Source organism: Meriones unguiculatus, chromosome 2 (genome assembly GCF_030254825.1).
Source record: "Meriones unguiculatus strain TT.TT164.6M chromosome 2, Bangor_MerUng_6.1, whole genome shotgun sequence".
NCBI classification, from domain to species: Eukaryota; Metazoa; Chordata; class Mammalia; order Rodentia; family Muridae; genus Meriones; species Meriones unguiculatus.
In genome coordinates this window covers 44,442,568-44,458,718 of record NC_083350.1, presented here as the reverse complement: position 1 = coordinate 44,458,718, position 16,151 = coordinate 44,442,568, and the positions used below count along the sequence as shown (strand labels likewise).

Genomic DNA, 16,151 nt, shown 5'->3' with positions numbered 1-16,151 from the left:
GCTGCGACAGTGCTTACTTTCCGTACATCGTATATCATAGATTACACAGACACTACATACCCAACACCTTGGGCATGTATCACCTTAAATTACTCCTGTCAGCAAGCCTGTAAAGCAAAAATAATTACAGATGATAAAACTAGCATTCAGAGAGGTTAATAAGTTACGAAATGTCAGATGGAAATCGTCTTGTTGTCTGTGTCAGCCGTCGATCTTGTCTTATTTTAACACAGCTTCCTAAAGCAGATCTATCCCTTCTGAACTTCAGAACCTGCATCCATACAGGGATAAATAGCATGAGCACATACCTTACAGGACTCTTGTGATTTAAGGGCATGATTTGAAGAGATTTAAGGAGATGACTCTGGGAAAGTTTTAAAAAATTTATCTAATAAAGCAAAAATTCAGCACAGGAATCCTCATCATTTTTATTAATCACTGTTACAAACCATATACTTGAACTACACTAACATTCAAAACAGTAGGGTTTTTAAAAAACATTTCATAATATTCATAAAAATTATGAGTTCAGTGAGATGATAAACACAATCGAGACCTACTAAATGACTGCCATGTTGTGATGTGGCATTCTTGTGTCCAAAGTCCTTACCTTGGAACACTCACTGCCATGTGACAGGTGGTGGCAATGTTTGTTCACAAATATGTGATCATAGTCTGGCTGCGCCTTTCTCTCCCTACTTCTGCATTCTAAATTCCTGTCCAAGACTTACACATAACTCCATTATCTCAAAATAGTCCTCACGCCATTATTAATTACAGTAACTTGATGTTTTGGAGCTATAATTTACAGATGAGAGAAGGCAAAGAGAGACTGACCACGGCTACAGCCTGTGTTCACCAGAATGTCTGCTTATTTATCAGGGTTGTGGCAGGACAGAATGACCCTGACGGTACCCACACTGTTAACTACTGGAAGATAGTGTTAAAAATCACAAGGGCTAGAAATTTCTATATTTCCAGCTACAACAGCCGATTCTTCTCTCTACACCCATACCTCTTACTCCCCACATATCACTAAACTCAGCAAGAAAGCGGATAAGTTTTGTAGTTTATGTCAGATACTGTCTCTTTCTGTGGGCCTATTATCTCAGAAATAGAGCAAAGGCTAAAAACCAACCAAACGCAGCACAGAGAGCGCAAGGATCTTCTGTCTTGATCTGTTTGTTTTGGGCTTTAAACTCTATAGTTATTTTGTCTTAATTACAGAGGACTGCTTCTTAATATGCTTTGCATTGTAGACAAAGTGTGGTGTAATCTCTAATGTGGCCACAAGAGGGCATATGTGTACCGCCAATGTGTCACATTTCGCAAATCCTCGCCACTTTCCATGATTTGGACTTCTTCTTCCTCTGTCTTCACTCTAAAAGAAAACAGCACAACAAAGATAAGGTCTTGTGTACCCCAGGATAGCCTAAAACTCGGCTGCGGAAAACCTTGAGCCCTTGATTTTCTTGCCTCTATGTTCTGGATGCTGAGAGTACAGACACACACTACCAATCTGTTTTTTTTTTTGTGGCCTGGGGACTTCTGTTCTTAATGATTAAGAACCAAGAACAGGGCACTTAAGGAATAACAGATCTCACTGAACACTTGGGAGAAGTGTTATGCAAAAACCATGCTTGCCAGGAGCCCCCACAACTCCCCAGTGCTGTGTCTTGGCCATCAACACCACAGCGAGTGTAAACCTTTAGGAAAAAGGAAGTGATTTCTAGCTGAGACACTGATCCAGCCCTGTAATTTGTCAATGTGCAGACTGAACTCCTAAGGGTCACCGAGTAGGGTCACATTCAGTTTGACACCTACAGGGAGGGAATGCAATTCCCACGTACAGCAACAGACAAAGCCAAGCCTGACAGTGAAGGGAGGAGTCACTGTAAGGTTTTGCCAGGTTATGATATAGAAGGCAAACGAGTTTCTGGGTGCCAATTGTAACACGATGCTTACAGGCTTGGGGTGGGCCATGGGAGCACGGAGTCTTTCTGGACACAAGTGTCTACCTGCCTTTTTGTTTCCGAATGCGTTTCTTTACCCATTCCAGACCTCAGTCAAGTCTTCCCAGATCAGATGTCATTCAGTGACTCATAGTTTAGAATATTAGCGTTGTGCCTCCCAGCTACTTAATCAGACACACGGTCGTGCTTGCGTGATTTAAAGTGAACGTGTGTTCGATTTCTTCACTGGGCACACCCTGTAAGGCAAAAAGCAGTACAAAGAATGCACAATTAAAAGACACCCTACCCACTCATGTTTGTTCCCAGTCTACTGAATTACTTCAGTTTGCTTTCTAAAACAAGCCATTGAAAATTCTAGGTTTTCTAGTCTGTCTTCTCATGCAAATCTTGAAACTCTAGAAGCACTTGAATATATGAAGCCTGGACTGAAAATACCCAGTTACATCGCTTTCTGTAATTCCCTCAGTTTTGTTTTGATTCTCTCTCCATTCACTTGTTATTCTCCCTGCTTTTGCCTTCCAGCCCTACATTCCATTGAAATTTCCCTGTTAAAGCATGGAAAGTCACTGACAGTAAGCCTGAGGTAACATGGTGTTATTCCCACAAATAGGACTAAAGTAACATGGCTGCCTTCATACTGGAGATGCCGAGGACCTAAAGAGACCATGCAGATGGTTCCCCACTAGCACAATCAGGTGTCGAAAGCCTCGAGGGTTCTTCTTCTTCTTCTTCTGTTAGAGCTGTGAGAAGGAGTTTCTAGCCAAAAGCCATACAGGGTTGTGAATGAGGCCCTTTGACCTAGGGCCTCTTGTGAAGATCTCCATAGGTTAAAGTATACCTGCTCATCTGAGGGGATGATGATGGAACCATGAGTCTGCTAACTTATTTGTGAAAATACAGGGGAATAAGAAAGAAGAGAGAGAGAGCGTAAATAGTACACACACACACACACACACACACACACACACACACAAAGAAATGAGGCAAAATAGCTCAAATAAACTTCATCTTCCTGGTTATACTACTGCTACTACTGCATGACCTTGGCTGTCTGTCCTGGACTCCCTTGGTAGACCAGGCTGGCCTGGAACTCGCGGATATCTGCCTACCTCTGCCTTCAGAGTGCTGGGACTAAAGGTGTGTTGCAGAATGCCCGGCCTGATTATACTGTTATACCCAGTTCGAGAGCCCCCAAAAGATCTACAGGAATCGACTCCGTTGCAAAACACATGAGGGTCTTTTTATTGTAGATTACAAGCTGCAGCTTGGGCCCACAACACCCACCGCCCCAGCGGTGGGAGCTGAGCTTGCTGCGCCCAGGTTAGTTGGGTGATTTAAAGATTCTGGTCCCTCCCAGCATGCCCAAGGCAGGGGCGATTCCTGCCTGGCAAGCATCTATTGGTCAAAATGCTACATTTTTAATTGATTGGCTATAGGAAGGTCCCCAGACCATAATGACCTCGTGTCCCTCCCTAGGAGGATGGGCTAGTTTCCTAGCAACTGTTATCTCTAGTGGGTGGGGAAAGAATGCAGTAAGGCTGTCCTTCCCCTCAGGGCATCACAAGACTTCTTTACTGTACCTACTTCAGGTCTTAATAATAGCTGCTAATTTATCTTTTGGTCTCTCCAGCCTTTCTCCTACTGAGGCATCTGGAGGTCCACAAAAGTATTTATTGCAGCAATAAACTTTCTATCAACTATTTAACTTTTTAACTTCTAAAATTGTTTGAATCAAATCAGGAATTTCATAATCAGGAATTAATTCATCTGAACAGCAGTGCATCTTCGTGACAATCCCACAGGAGAATTGTTCAACCAGAGTGGGTAAATACCCACAAAGTGAGGGTTCACACCAGGCCAGATTTTTGAGAGATGCAGCAGCACAAAAGGAAGGGGTGTCAGAGGCTGGAAGCAATTCTGAGGGTGCATCATGGTACAGACATTGCCAATTACCAGACACTACCCAGGAAGCCCAAATGTCTACTGCACTCCCCCAATGCAATAGCTCTTGGCACTCACCCAAGTCTAACAGGTTTACCTTTGGCAATTTCAAAGTCTCAGCTCTTACATGAAAGGTTTTCATCAATTTTTGAGTTGAGTTTGAGTAACAAGAGAAAAGCATTCCAGGTTCCTGCTACATCTGATGTCATGTTTTCTATTTTACAATTATTCTGACCAACAGATAAGGAGATCTCTGTCAGTGTAGATAGAGTTTGCTATCTGGTACAGAAGCATGTCATGGCACAGGGCCTAGGAACTCAAAACAGTGGTGAGCGCCTGGAGAGAGAGATAAGTAGGTCAAATGTGGCCAAGATCTCTTATTGCTGTTTCCAAGAGAAATGATGAGCAAGATAGAGTAAATGAGTTAAAGGCTAATTTGAACAGTTTCACTGGGCTCTGGGCCTACTGAACTGTCCTTAGCTGGCTGTCACGTAGCTGTTGCTGCAGTGATGGCAGATGGGAAAGGAGACTCTGAACGTCTTGACTGACAATTCTCTCCCAGAGAAAGTATTTGGACGCTGGCTTGTTTGTTTTACACATGAAAAAAGTGCATTCACTGGTAAGTTGCTCCCTACCTGTAGGAATTAGGAATTTGGGTGAAGTATTGTCTTCAGTATCAGCAAAGATTCTACCTGTTCTAAATATCAAAAACCTAGACTAAAAAGGCAATTGTCATATGAATTCAGAACCCACAGCTAAGACCTTGGCTGGAAGGAGCTAGAGGCACCAAGAAAGTATGGTGACTGCTGGGATGGCTCGCAAAGGGCACATGCGTGCGTGTGTGTGTGTGTATGTGTATGTGTGTGTGTGTGTGTGTGTGTGTGTGTGTGTGTGTGTGAATGTGAGCGCTCAGAAAGAGAGATACAGACATAGAGAGAAAGAGAAACTCTAGAAACCACTAACTATTAAGCAAATTCACTGTACTACTTCAGGGGAGGGAAGGGCAAAACAAAGATTTTTTAAATCAGACTAGCCCATGGTGGCTCTGCTAAAGACAGTGGAGGTTTAGTGTGCCAGAGAAATGATGACATAAAGCTTATGGGAGTCAGCACTAAGGGTTAGCATAGCCACGTCATGTACCAATATGGGTGTTAATATGACTGAGAAATAGAAACAGTAGATAACAGAGAAAGCAGTCTTGACTTTGCCCAGCAGTAATCGGCAGTCTTTTTGTTTAGTTTCTCAAGTAGCTGAAATTAATGACAGTACAACAGTAGAATTTAGCAGGGCATTGAAATCAGTAACAGATGATCTATGTATTAGTTTTAATTTGGCACACATATCCCTTTGCGTAGTTTATTAAGTCTTCATATAAACACTATACCTTCAGATGGGAGCAAGTTTGAGCTCACGTATTAAGAAACTGACAGCACACTTTATCTTCTTAGGATTTTCTAGTGTTGGAAATAGATAATACAATATGACCAAAGGATTCTGAGCTCATCCCAGAACCACATGGACTGTCCCCATGAAGGTTTTCTTGTACTTATCTTTGCATTCAATGGTCTCCCAATACCCCCAGTGAACTCCAGTAAATGATGTTTATGTGGTCATTCTGGGCTCCCACGGCCGAGCTCTGGGTCCCAGGTGGGCAGCCTTAGAAATGGATTACTTCTCAGCATATGGATTATTATAGACGATGCTACAGATGACACAGACATAGACATAGATGATAACAGATAAACGCGCCCTCAATTCTCCCAGGATTCCTGGAAGACAGTAGGAAAGGTAACAGGTGACCTTGTCGTAGTCCCTATATGAATACTGATCTGCGAGTAAATCCAAGAGAAATGTGGCAGTGTCATTAAGCCAAGTCTAGGAAGTCCATCAGGTAACTCAGTTCTCTAAACTTTAAACAGAAAACAAACTGGAGGAAAACATTCCTCTAAATCCCAACATAAAACCTTTACTTCTGTAGTTCTCTTCCTGGAGAAGAATTCTTTGCCATCTGTCATCGTTTCTACAGGAAGGCTTGGGAAAGAGCTACTTGAGACTACTCCTGTGAGTGGCTTTGCTTCTCATGAGAATGTGATGAAAACCAGAAAACCCTCCAGTGTGTTTGGTTAGGGAGTGTGCCCTTCGTGTTCTTCTTTGCTGGGGCGAGTCAAAAGGCAGTGGTTGAAATCTGAGTCTTTGGTGCGTATATTAGTACATGCCAGGAAAGCAGCCATCTCTGTGACAGCGAGCAGAACTATCGACTCCGCGAATGTGTTGGGCTTTCTGATTGCATTCTCAAGTCCATAAAAACATCACAGACACCAGCCATGAAGCTGGTATCCATCTTTCTGCTGGTGACCATCGGTATTTATGGTTATTCTGGTAAGTCACTCTCTGGAGCATTGATAGATAGTTCTTTACTTTTCTGTTTCTATTGTAGTACCACAAGTAATCCTGGCATACCAGCAGTTGGTTATAGTAAAAGGAGTTTCAAAGTCACAGAAAATGATCATAACTGTTGAAAGATAAATCCCCAATCAATCAAGCTGTAAACTAACATAAGTACTATTCCCAATGCACAGTAAATTAGTCAGTTTGCTAGGTTGATTCTCCTGAAGTAGTTACATTTATTAGCATAAAGACTGTTGTAATGGTGCTTTTAGTTAGGCACAGGATGAGACTTCTACAGAAATTACCGAACTGTGCCCTCTAGTGAGGTGTACTGGCAGCGTTCAGTGACTGTACCGGGGTGGGGGTGAAGCTCTTAATTTTAAAGGACAGAAGCTGACCCCTCAGAAGGTTGGTCCACTTTCTTTAGAGGGAGTCACTGTAACTATCACAATGAGATGTCTGGGTCCTTGAGAAAAATCCCAGATAGTGGTCATTGCTCACCAAAGGTAAAGGGTTTGGAGAATGGATCCAGAAAGATATATAAACTAAGGGAAATATTTAATGTGAGCAATATGAAGAATACCATGAGATGCCAAGAGCTATCACCACTTAGGATCCTGACTTAAGATTGATGTTTTTAATAGATTTTCTTTGTTGAGGAATTTGACCAGTTTTGAATATTTTATTGTCCCTTAGTGTGCAAAAAAAAAAGTTTTTCTTTTTAAAGAAGGTTTAAAGGGGGAAATAGGTGATAGAAGACAGAAGCTGGATGTGGGGCAGGCTCAGCTTCAGACTTTGACTCAGGAAACAGCTTTTCAAAGAAAAACTGAACAGTGGAAGATCTTAGCTAGTACGACAGAGATTCTTATGTGACTGCTCACATGCACACATGTATTTATATATTGCACAAGTATAAAAAAACACACACACATTTTCTCTTCTGTTTATCTTCTATGAAAAGTAATTTTTCTGCTTTTTATCCAAAATATTAAAAATCATTATTTTAAATTGTCATTGTTGACTTGTCAACGGTGCAGATTAATAGTCTTTGCTGTGATATATGCATGCGTTCTTTCATCCTGCCAGCCATGTACCGCCTCTCTTCTTCCTCCCTCTCCCTTCTATATATACCTTGCTCAGCCTCTACATGTTTCTTCTGATTTATTCTTGTCCCTCTCCCTACCCCTTCCTATTGCTAGTGATCACTATTCCTTAAATCAAAGATACAAAGTGCAATTGCCCTATGCAAAAACTTTGATAACTCTCTATTGTCCTCAGGAAAAAAGTTCTGTGATTATGGGTATGGATTAGAGGCTTTAAAAAAATCTTACTTTACTGAGTTTTTTCAGCACTGCCCTATCATCTACCTAATGGCCATACCCACTGGAATTGTGTACTCTGGCCTCACTGTCTGGACAGATGGCTAGCACATATATACATATACACAAGACACACAGACCTATAATGTATAGATACGCACATCATATCCATATACATCATATACATACACATGTCCATTTTAACATCGCAATGATTTATTGCTCTTATGTCTAAATGCCTTCCCTCTGCTTAGCCCCAGAACCGTTCGTATTCTAACTGGTGGCAATTATGGTGTGGCACTGAACTGAACTGATTTCCTGCACTGTTATCTAGTTTATCCATGCTTGGCCTTGAGTGGAGAAGCTTTACGGCACCTCCCCTTTGGCTTGAAGGCTGTAGCTGTGAACAATCTATGTGCAAAGTACCTTTTTATTGAATCACCCATTAGTATCTGTTGAATGAGTTTTCAGTACTTTCTCTTACCAAACGCTACAGTCAGTTCTGAGCATGTAGCACAGCAACAAACATAAACTACTTACTCTCATGGAGCTTCTATTCCAATGAAAGGAAGAAGCTGGTAAAATAACACATACATAATATTGTAGATAACAAGAGAAAAATATGAGAAAAGAGTAACAGATAATGCCATTTAAATAGATTGGTTGCTACAGGCTTCTCTCGGGGAATCACATTTAAAAAGAAAGCCAACCAGAAAGAAAACAAAACAAAACAAAACAAAACAAAACACTATAGCTATCTGGAAAAATAAAGCTCTAGGGAGATGGACTGCCCTGTGCTGTATCTGAAAGGCATACATATGCACGGGGAATCAAAATGAGTGCATGCAGGTTGGAAATGTGCATTGGAGTGCGTGCCGGATGGACAGAGATGAAGGTGATGGGGTCTTAAGCAGGGATGGGTACACCATGTTTCATTCTGTGTTCCCTCTTGCTCTGCAGCCACTGCCTTTCTCATCAACAGTCTCCCTGTTGACAAAGTGTTGCCTGTGGACAACCTTCTTCCCTTGTTTGATCCTTTGAAGATGCTCCTGAAAACCCTGGGCATTTCTGTAGAACATCTGGTGGAAGGGCTGAAGAAGTGTGTGGATGAGCTGGGGCCAGAGGCTTCAGAGGCTGTGAAGAAGCTTCTGGTAATTAGAACTTTGGATGGGGGATGTCTTGTTTCCATAGGAGAAGGCTTTGCTACGCAAATGCCCTCCCATCACTTATAACTCTATTATTTCTTCTCCATTGATTGTACTCATGATATGTGCATATCCCAGAGACTCCAAAAATCAAAACATCTGCATTTATAGAAAGAACATTTGAACAGTCCAAGCTCTACTGCTTTGGAATCCATGATAAGACGTCTTTGAGTTGAGTCTTTGCTTCAACATCAGCACACGTTGTCAAATAGAAGAGTGAAAGTATATATTTTTGAAACATGCTAGTTACAGATAAGAAAGCTTACCATATTTATCTTTGTGCTCCTATTTTTCAGGAGGCCCTATCACACCTGGTATAAAATCTGCATAAGCAGTTAAGGTGGGAGTGCAAAAGATGATATGCCCACCCTGGCTGGCAGAATCTCATTCTACCATTTGAAGACTGAATGTTCCTAAAGTCTAGTGAGTCTAGGAAGAATGAATAAAGCAATAAAAAGATCTGTGGCTCATCATCTGTTCATTCTAGAACATAACTAGACATTTTCCTCTTTGGTCACAGTCTCTAGAGACTCTATTATTGGGAAAATTGCCTAGCATATGAAATAGGATATACTTATTCCTTTCTCTTACCTGTAAACCAAACTTCTCCATTCCCTACTATTCTTTATCTACTGGTGTTTCCAGATCCCTCATCTTCTTATTCTGGTAAAAAAAAAAAAAATCGCATTTTAAAAATGAAAAAATTGAAGTAATGTTCAGCAAAACAAAGAAGATGGTAATCTCATTGCAGCCCCAATATAGCCATTTTTGTTAAGTCATATTTATATTAAAGCCATTAAATAGCATTAGTGTGCTATCTCTCAAATCAAGCCTTTAATACACAATGCTTAGGCAAAGCACTTATAAATTATCTATTTCTTCTGCCAAATCTAGCATCTGCAACAATATTGGATTTATCTTTTCAAGACACAACTCTTGCTTATGTTATGATCACCAACAGAATAGATTTTTTTGCTTCTCACCTTTGCTTACATTTTAAATCTCATTTTATGTGTCATTTTATGTGTGTACTACAGTCTCAGCCACATACAACATATAAATGAACCCCTTTCCCGTTAACAGACTTTCATGGAAAATCAAGATTGTTCCTGTGGACAGTGTCTGTTACTATTTTCTGCATACCCAGGCCTGTTAACAGTCTTGGAACTATTCATTTTCAGACATATTTGTTTGTTCTTTCTCTACTCTGGTCTCTGTTGCAGGAAAAGAGTAAGTAGCATGTTGATTTCCAGAATGAGTTTCTCTGGTTCTCAGGTCAGGGGACATTGGGCTACTTTGTTTTTACTACTTAAAATACAGATTATTTCTTGACTCGGTATGTATTTATGCCACAATAAATCCATTTAATCACAAAGAACACTAAATATTCCTAGCCTACTGAACATGGAAACTTAGCCTCACCGGACACAGTAGAATGCTAAAGTGTACATTTTCCATTGGGCTGTCTGAAAGTAGTAGGTGAATACCACTGCCCAGCATGATCAGAGGAAATCTTATTCTTGATATTGGTCTTTAAAGAAATAAAAGGTTAAAACTTCAAGTGCATTTCATCAGAATGCTTCATAACATTGTAAAGTAGAAAAATCATGAAGTCAGGACTATATGTAGTTGCACTTTGTAAAACTCCCTGTTTCATTTTTTCATCTTATCTAAACCTGTAATAACGGATTAGATTGCCAGCTGTAAGATAAGCAGCCTCAAATGCTAGTGTTGTATACACACTTCGTTTGACTCACAGTATATGAACTCACAGTATACGGTGACAATGATCTACTACACATTGTCTGAAGTCTTTCTCCAGCATTTTGGCCCACAATAGTGACAGATAAAGGCAAATTGATGAAACTATGATCTGACTCAAAAGTTCTACTTGAGGGAAAAGATTATGAATTTGAATGGGAGTAGGAATGAGGGGACATGGGAAAGGTTAGAGGGAGAAGGGGAGATGATTTAAATACAGTGTACATGGATGAAAAATTAAAAGTATGTTTAATTTTTTAAAAACTTCTACCAGAAGGTGATATATATCACTTCCAATTATTCTTTTTATTGACCAAAGTCAATCATCACTGATCATTACTGACATATTTTGAAAGGGGTTGTATTATATAGTTCCTCAATAAGTAAATGTATCACTTAAAAAGATCACTTAAAGGTTTGTACCCTATTTACTTTTTATCTTTTTTTTTCACATCTACTATACTTCTATTTGATTATTACTTTCCAATTTCTTTAAATGATACTTATTTTCTGACTTTCCCAACAGTCTGATGCTTCCTAGGATTCTAATCTTGAATCTTCTTATTTCACTTACTATATACTCTTAATATGCTACAGACTCCTTGTTTTAAACTCTGAAATCTAAAATTGGTCTTTATCTCTTCTTTGAGAAGAGAGCTGTCTGATAACTAACTCCAAGAGATGTCAAATCTAACATTCAACTCAGTAGGACTGTATTTAAACTCTCTCTCTTTTAAAACACAGTGCTGATATATCTAGGAGCTCTCAGAAACTGTGACAGGTCTCACAAGAGCTGCACAGGTTCAAATCAGAAGAATCCTAAGAGAAAGTGAAGGGGACACAAAGTCCTACCTCCAACCAAGAATCAATTTGTAACTGATACATATTGGGAAAGGGAAAATCAGTGAATTTATCAACCACGCTCCAACACAGACTTCATGCCCAGGAGGCCAGGAGTAGCTGGCCAATGCAAAAATTGACTCCATGTTGTTGGGTCCTTTTTGTTTGCTTGATTGCTTTTTGTTTGTTTGTTTGTTTGTTTGTTTTGTTTTGTTTTTTTCTGATCAAGTCTCAGTTTACTGAATGTGCAAACAACACTTATAAAGCAAAGAGTACAAGCAATTTTTTTTTTTCACAGTAGCAACACATCTGTGCCACCTGGCAAGGCATCCAGGAATTCACTCAAGGTTACACAAAGTTTGCTGTCTGGGTCCCAAGGTTGCAGGAAGCTTGCTATCTCCTTCTCAGGCTCAGAACATCCCACTTGCAGAGACTGCCAAGGACAGTCTCTGAGACACGGAATTTAGATAAGACCCGAATCTGCCAAGGCCAGGAGGCAGAATTCCAATTACCAGACTCCTTCAGTTCCCCGTTCTTTGTTTTATGGAGGATTGCTTGTTTTGTTGTTGTTGTGTGTTTTGTTATTATTTTTTTTGTCTTAATGGGTTCTTTGTTTTAGTTGGTTGTTTTAATCTTTGTTTTTGGGTTTTGGGAATATTTGAAAGAGAGGAAGAAGAAACATGAAATTGGGTGCATAGAGAGGTGGGGACGGTTTGGGAGGTGTTGAGGGATGGAAAAATATGATCACTATGTTGTATAGAAATTGTGGCACATCTACACAATGGAATACTAAGCTATTAAAACCAAGGAAATCATGAAATTTTCAGGCAAATGGATGGAGATAAAAGAGATCATTCTGAGTGAGGTAACCCAGAAACGAAAAGACAGGCATGTTATACATTCACTAATAAGCAGATATTAACTGTATAATATAGGACAGCCATCTACAGACCTAAAGAAGATAAATGCTAAAGGGGACCCTAGTGAGGATGCTTAAATCTCATTCAGAATGGCAAACAGGGTGGACACCAGAAATAGTGGAAGAGAGGAAACAGAATGGGAGTCTACAAAGAGGGTCCTCAGAAAGGCTTCATCCTAAAGGGGATCAAAGCAGATGCTGAGATTCAGGGTCAAACTTTGGGTACAGCACAGGGAGTCTTATGGAGGAAGTGAGGGATAGGATTAGAGAGACATGGAGGGGACAGGAGCCCCACAAGGAGACCAACAAAACTAAAAGATCTGAGCCCAGCGGGTCCTGCAGAGACTGATGCACCAAAAGAGGACCATGCATTGGGAGGACCTAGACCCCCTGCTCAGATGAGGCCTATTGGCAGCTCAATCTCCATGTGGATCTCTGAGAGAGGGGATCAGGGGCTGCCTCTGTCATGTACTCAGTTGACTGATCTTTAATCACTCACCCCTGATGATGCAGCCTTGCCAGGCTACAGAGGAAGAAGATCCAAGCAGACTTAACAAGCTATGGGCAGATGGCAATAGTGGAGAACTCCCCCTTTCTGTGGACTAGGGGAAGGAGATGAGGGAAAGAGGGAGAGAGGATGGGACTGGGGGAGTTGAGAGAGGGAGCTTCAATTGAGATATATAATGAATAAATTGTGAAGAAGAAAATTTTAAATGTTATATAAAATTTTTAATAAATTTAAAGTTGATGATACTGGCATTAAAAAAAACACACTCATATATAATTTAGAGGCTTTACTTTGTTCATTTGCTTCTGGAGTTGTGGTTTATCTTTGAATCCTATTTTTTTCTTTTATAAATAAAAAATAAAAAAAATCCTCTTTAATAATTTCCTTTCTTAGTTTATAACACAGTAACTCTCACCATTTTCTGATCAGGAAGGTTAGAACTAATCCTAAACATTTCCTTTTATTGACTTCCCCTTCTGGATAGCAAGTAAACTATTTTAATAATAATTTTTTCTATTTATCCTATGTATTGTTCATTGTTGCTAACTCTTCTTTTTAAACCTTACTAGTGTCAACAGGCTCTTGTATTAATCTCCCAAATTCCCTGTATTTCCCAAATTCCATTCCAATCCATAAGCTATACAACACGAAAGACTATTTTTCTACCAGTACAAGCACCCAAACTTTCGAATTCTGCTAGAGTTTTCAGGTAGCATTTTAAAGCCTATTCACAACACAGACATAGATACTCCTTAGTTCCATACTTAGGTCAGAGTTCACTCTTTCCAATGCTTCTAACCAGCTGTGTACCTAAATCAAGTGTAAACTTGTCTACTGAGTAGCTAATAGTAATAATTATTAGTCATTTGTTATTTGTGTATGTATTTTCTTCAATAAATGGTCATTAAGCATTCATTACAGTATTTTTAATTGATACCAAACATACTGTGACAAGTTAAACCAACATGGCCTGCTCTTCTAGAGATCTTACAGCATTCCATATTAACCAAATAATGCTCTTGAGAGCTACCAGAGGAGTAACTATCTTCATGATACAGAGAACTGGGCTTTTTCAAAGAGATGAAACCTCATCTGTGTGCCTGAAGTCATTTGGGCAGATTCAGGGAGTGGGAACTGAATCTATACAGATAGAAGCATAGAAGCAAAGTGTTGGGTTTCATAATCATAGCCCCATTTACTCTAGCAACCCAGGAAAGCCTTGAGCAGTTTTGTGTCTAGGGTCTTCCATCTCCCTGAATGGCCCCACCATGCATACTAAGACATTAGCCGTCCACCTAAGAGTCATTATTGATACTTCCCTCTCCTGGACAGATGCTAGCTGAGCCATGACCATATCTGCATAGAGTCAGCTCCTATTTTCTTGAGTTCTTCCACATCACTCCTCTGTACTGATATTGCTTTGCCCTGGTCTGTCTACCTCTTTCAAGTGTTCCTGAGCTGGCTTTTCACTTTTCTCTGGCTGGCTTCTATGTCAACCTAGTAGAGTTTTAAAAGGTAAACCAGTGTTCACATTCATGCTAATGCTTAACCATTTGATTCAGATTTGGGGAGCAAATTTTAAGGCTAACATGAGGTCCCGTAAGATTACTTTTCTCCTTGACTTCCATTGATTCTTGCCTACAGGTCCTTTGGCTCTGCTCCTCTGTGGACAGAGCACAGCACTATAAATGTCACTCACTGAGCTTTAAATGTCTCAGTTTCATCTTCTTCGGATTTTGTCCCATTTAATCATTTTGCCATGCTTTTCTTTTTCCCTTCGCATATCAACACAAGTGTTACTTCTTTAAAAAAAACTCCTGGATCACTTGTACTGGCAAAATACAATTGTAATAGGTTATAGGAGAACCACTGTTTTTGCTTTCTGAACACTTTTTTCTAAACAGAAGTATTCATGAATGATTTATTGTGATTTGTTTCTCACTTTGGAGAAGTTCAAAGTGAACAGACTATAGCATCTGCCAGTGCCCGTGGGACATGATAATACCAAGCAATTTATGAATGAATACGAACAATGATAAAACTCTTTGAATGACTCACACTTTAGATATTCTATCAAACATTTTATTTGAAGAAATTATAGGAGATGAATTGTTCTCAATTTTGTTTCTAGTAATTTATGTTTAGGTAGTTGCATTCTCTACCCATGTTGCCAAGCAAATTGTATTGACAAATAGAAAAATGTCTTCCTTCTTAGTTTCTCTGAATCTGGAAATCTGGAAACAATGGACTTGGATTTCCCATGGTAACCCAGAACCCATGTAAGCCAACAAGTGCAGGGAACCAAAGCTATCTACAGAAGCCAAAGCCAAAGCTATCTAGTGAAGACAAAGACATCTACGGAAGCCAAAGTCAATTAGTGAGCCAAGGCTATCTACAGAAGCCAAAGTCAAAGCTATCTAATGGAGACAAAGGTAGTTACTGAAGCCAAAGCCAAGTAGAGAGCAAAGGTCATTTAGTGGAGACCTAAAGCTACATAGTGAAAGAGTTATCTAGACCCTAAATCATGGGTGATAGATTGTGAGGACATCCTTTGTTAGAGCATCTGTAAGATATCTTAAGAGAACATCCTTATAGTATCTTGCAGGTACAATAGTTAACCCATGAAAGCACTCTTCCTATTTCCTGCAGCAGTAGATTAATCTTCCCCCTTTCCTGCCTTCTCCCTATATAAGTTGGATAAAAATTTCTAATAAACGGAAGCCTTGATCAGACAAACAGACTTGGCTTTCATTCCTGCATCTCTTGTTCCTTTTTCCCCCATTCCTTCCACTCTCCTCCCTTAGGAACCCCTTTGAAGCCCCGTGGGATGGGGCAAACAAGGCTCAAAATGCCATCAAGTGTCCTTAGTGCCTGAGACAGAATTTCATGTTCAGTACTCTAAAATCAATCTTTTGAATCTAGAAAGTTTGATCCAATCTATAGTGAAAGCAAATGGACTACAAATGGCAGGAGAAAACTTTTCGGTACAATGAATATGTTTAGTGTCTTACTTAAATTATAGTTTGTGGATTATACATTTATTGAAATTCCTCAAATGTATACTTTTAATTTTTGTAATTAATATATCAATCATGATTCAATAAACTTACTTGTACACCAAGAGATTCACATTCAAACTACGTTTTAACGGTAGCATCATTTTTAATCAATACAGTAATGGCTGTATTTCCCAGTCTTTCTCACAGTATTCATAAGCCTTTGAAAATGGGCACTTTACCCACAGAGCACCACAATGACTGTCCCTCTTGACAGTCCTCTAATGGGCAGTCAAAGTCA

General features: G+C 39.8%; 1 protein-coding gene across 1 annotated transcript; it reads left to right on the top strand.

The window, feature by feature from the left end:
• Positions 1–6,071: 6,071 nt before the first annotated feature.
• Positions 6,072–9,272, top strand: Scgb3a2 (secretoglobin family 3A member 2). The gene is made up of 3 exons (XM_021637323.2): positions 6,072–6,293; positions 8,582–8,772; positions 9,123–9,272. Exons 1-3 carry the CDS (start codon positions 6,239–6,241, stop codon positions 9,144–9,146), a joined length of 270 nt encoding a protein of 89 aa, XP_021492998.1. The 5' UTR covers positions 6,072–6,238; the 3' UTR covers positions 9,147–9,272.
• Positions 9,273–16,151: the final 6,879 nt, after the last annotated feature.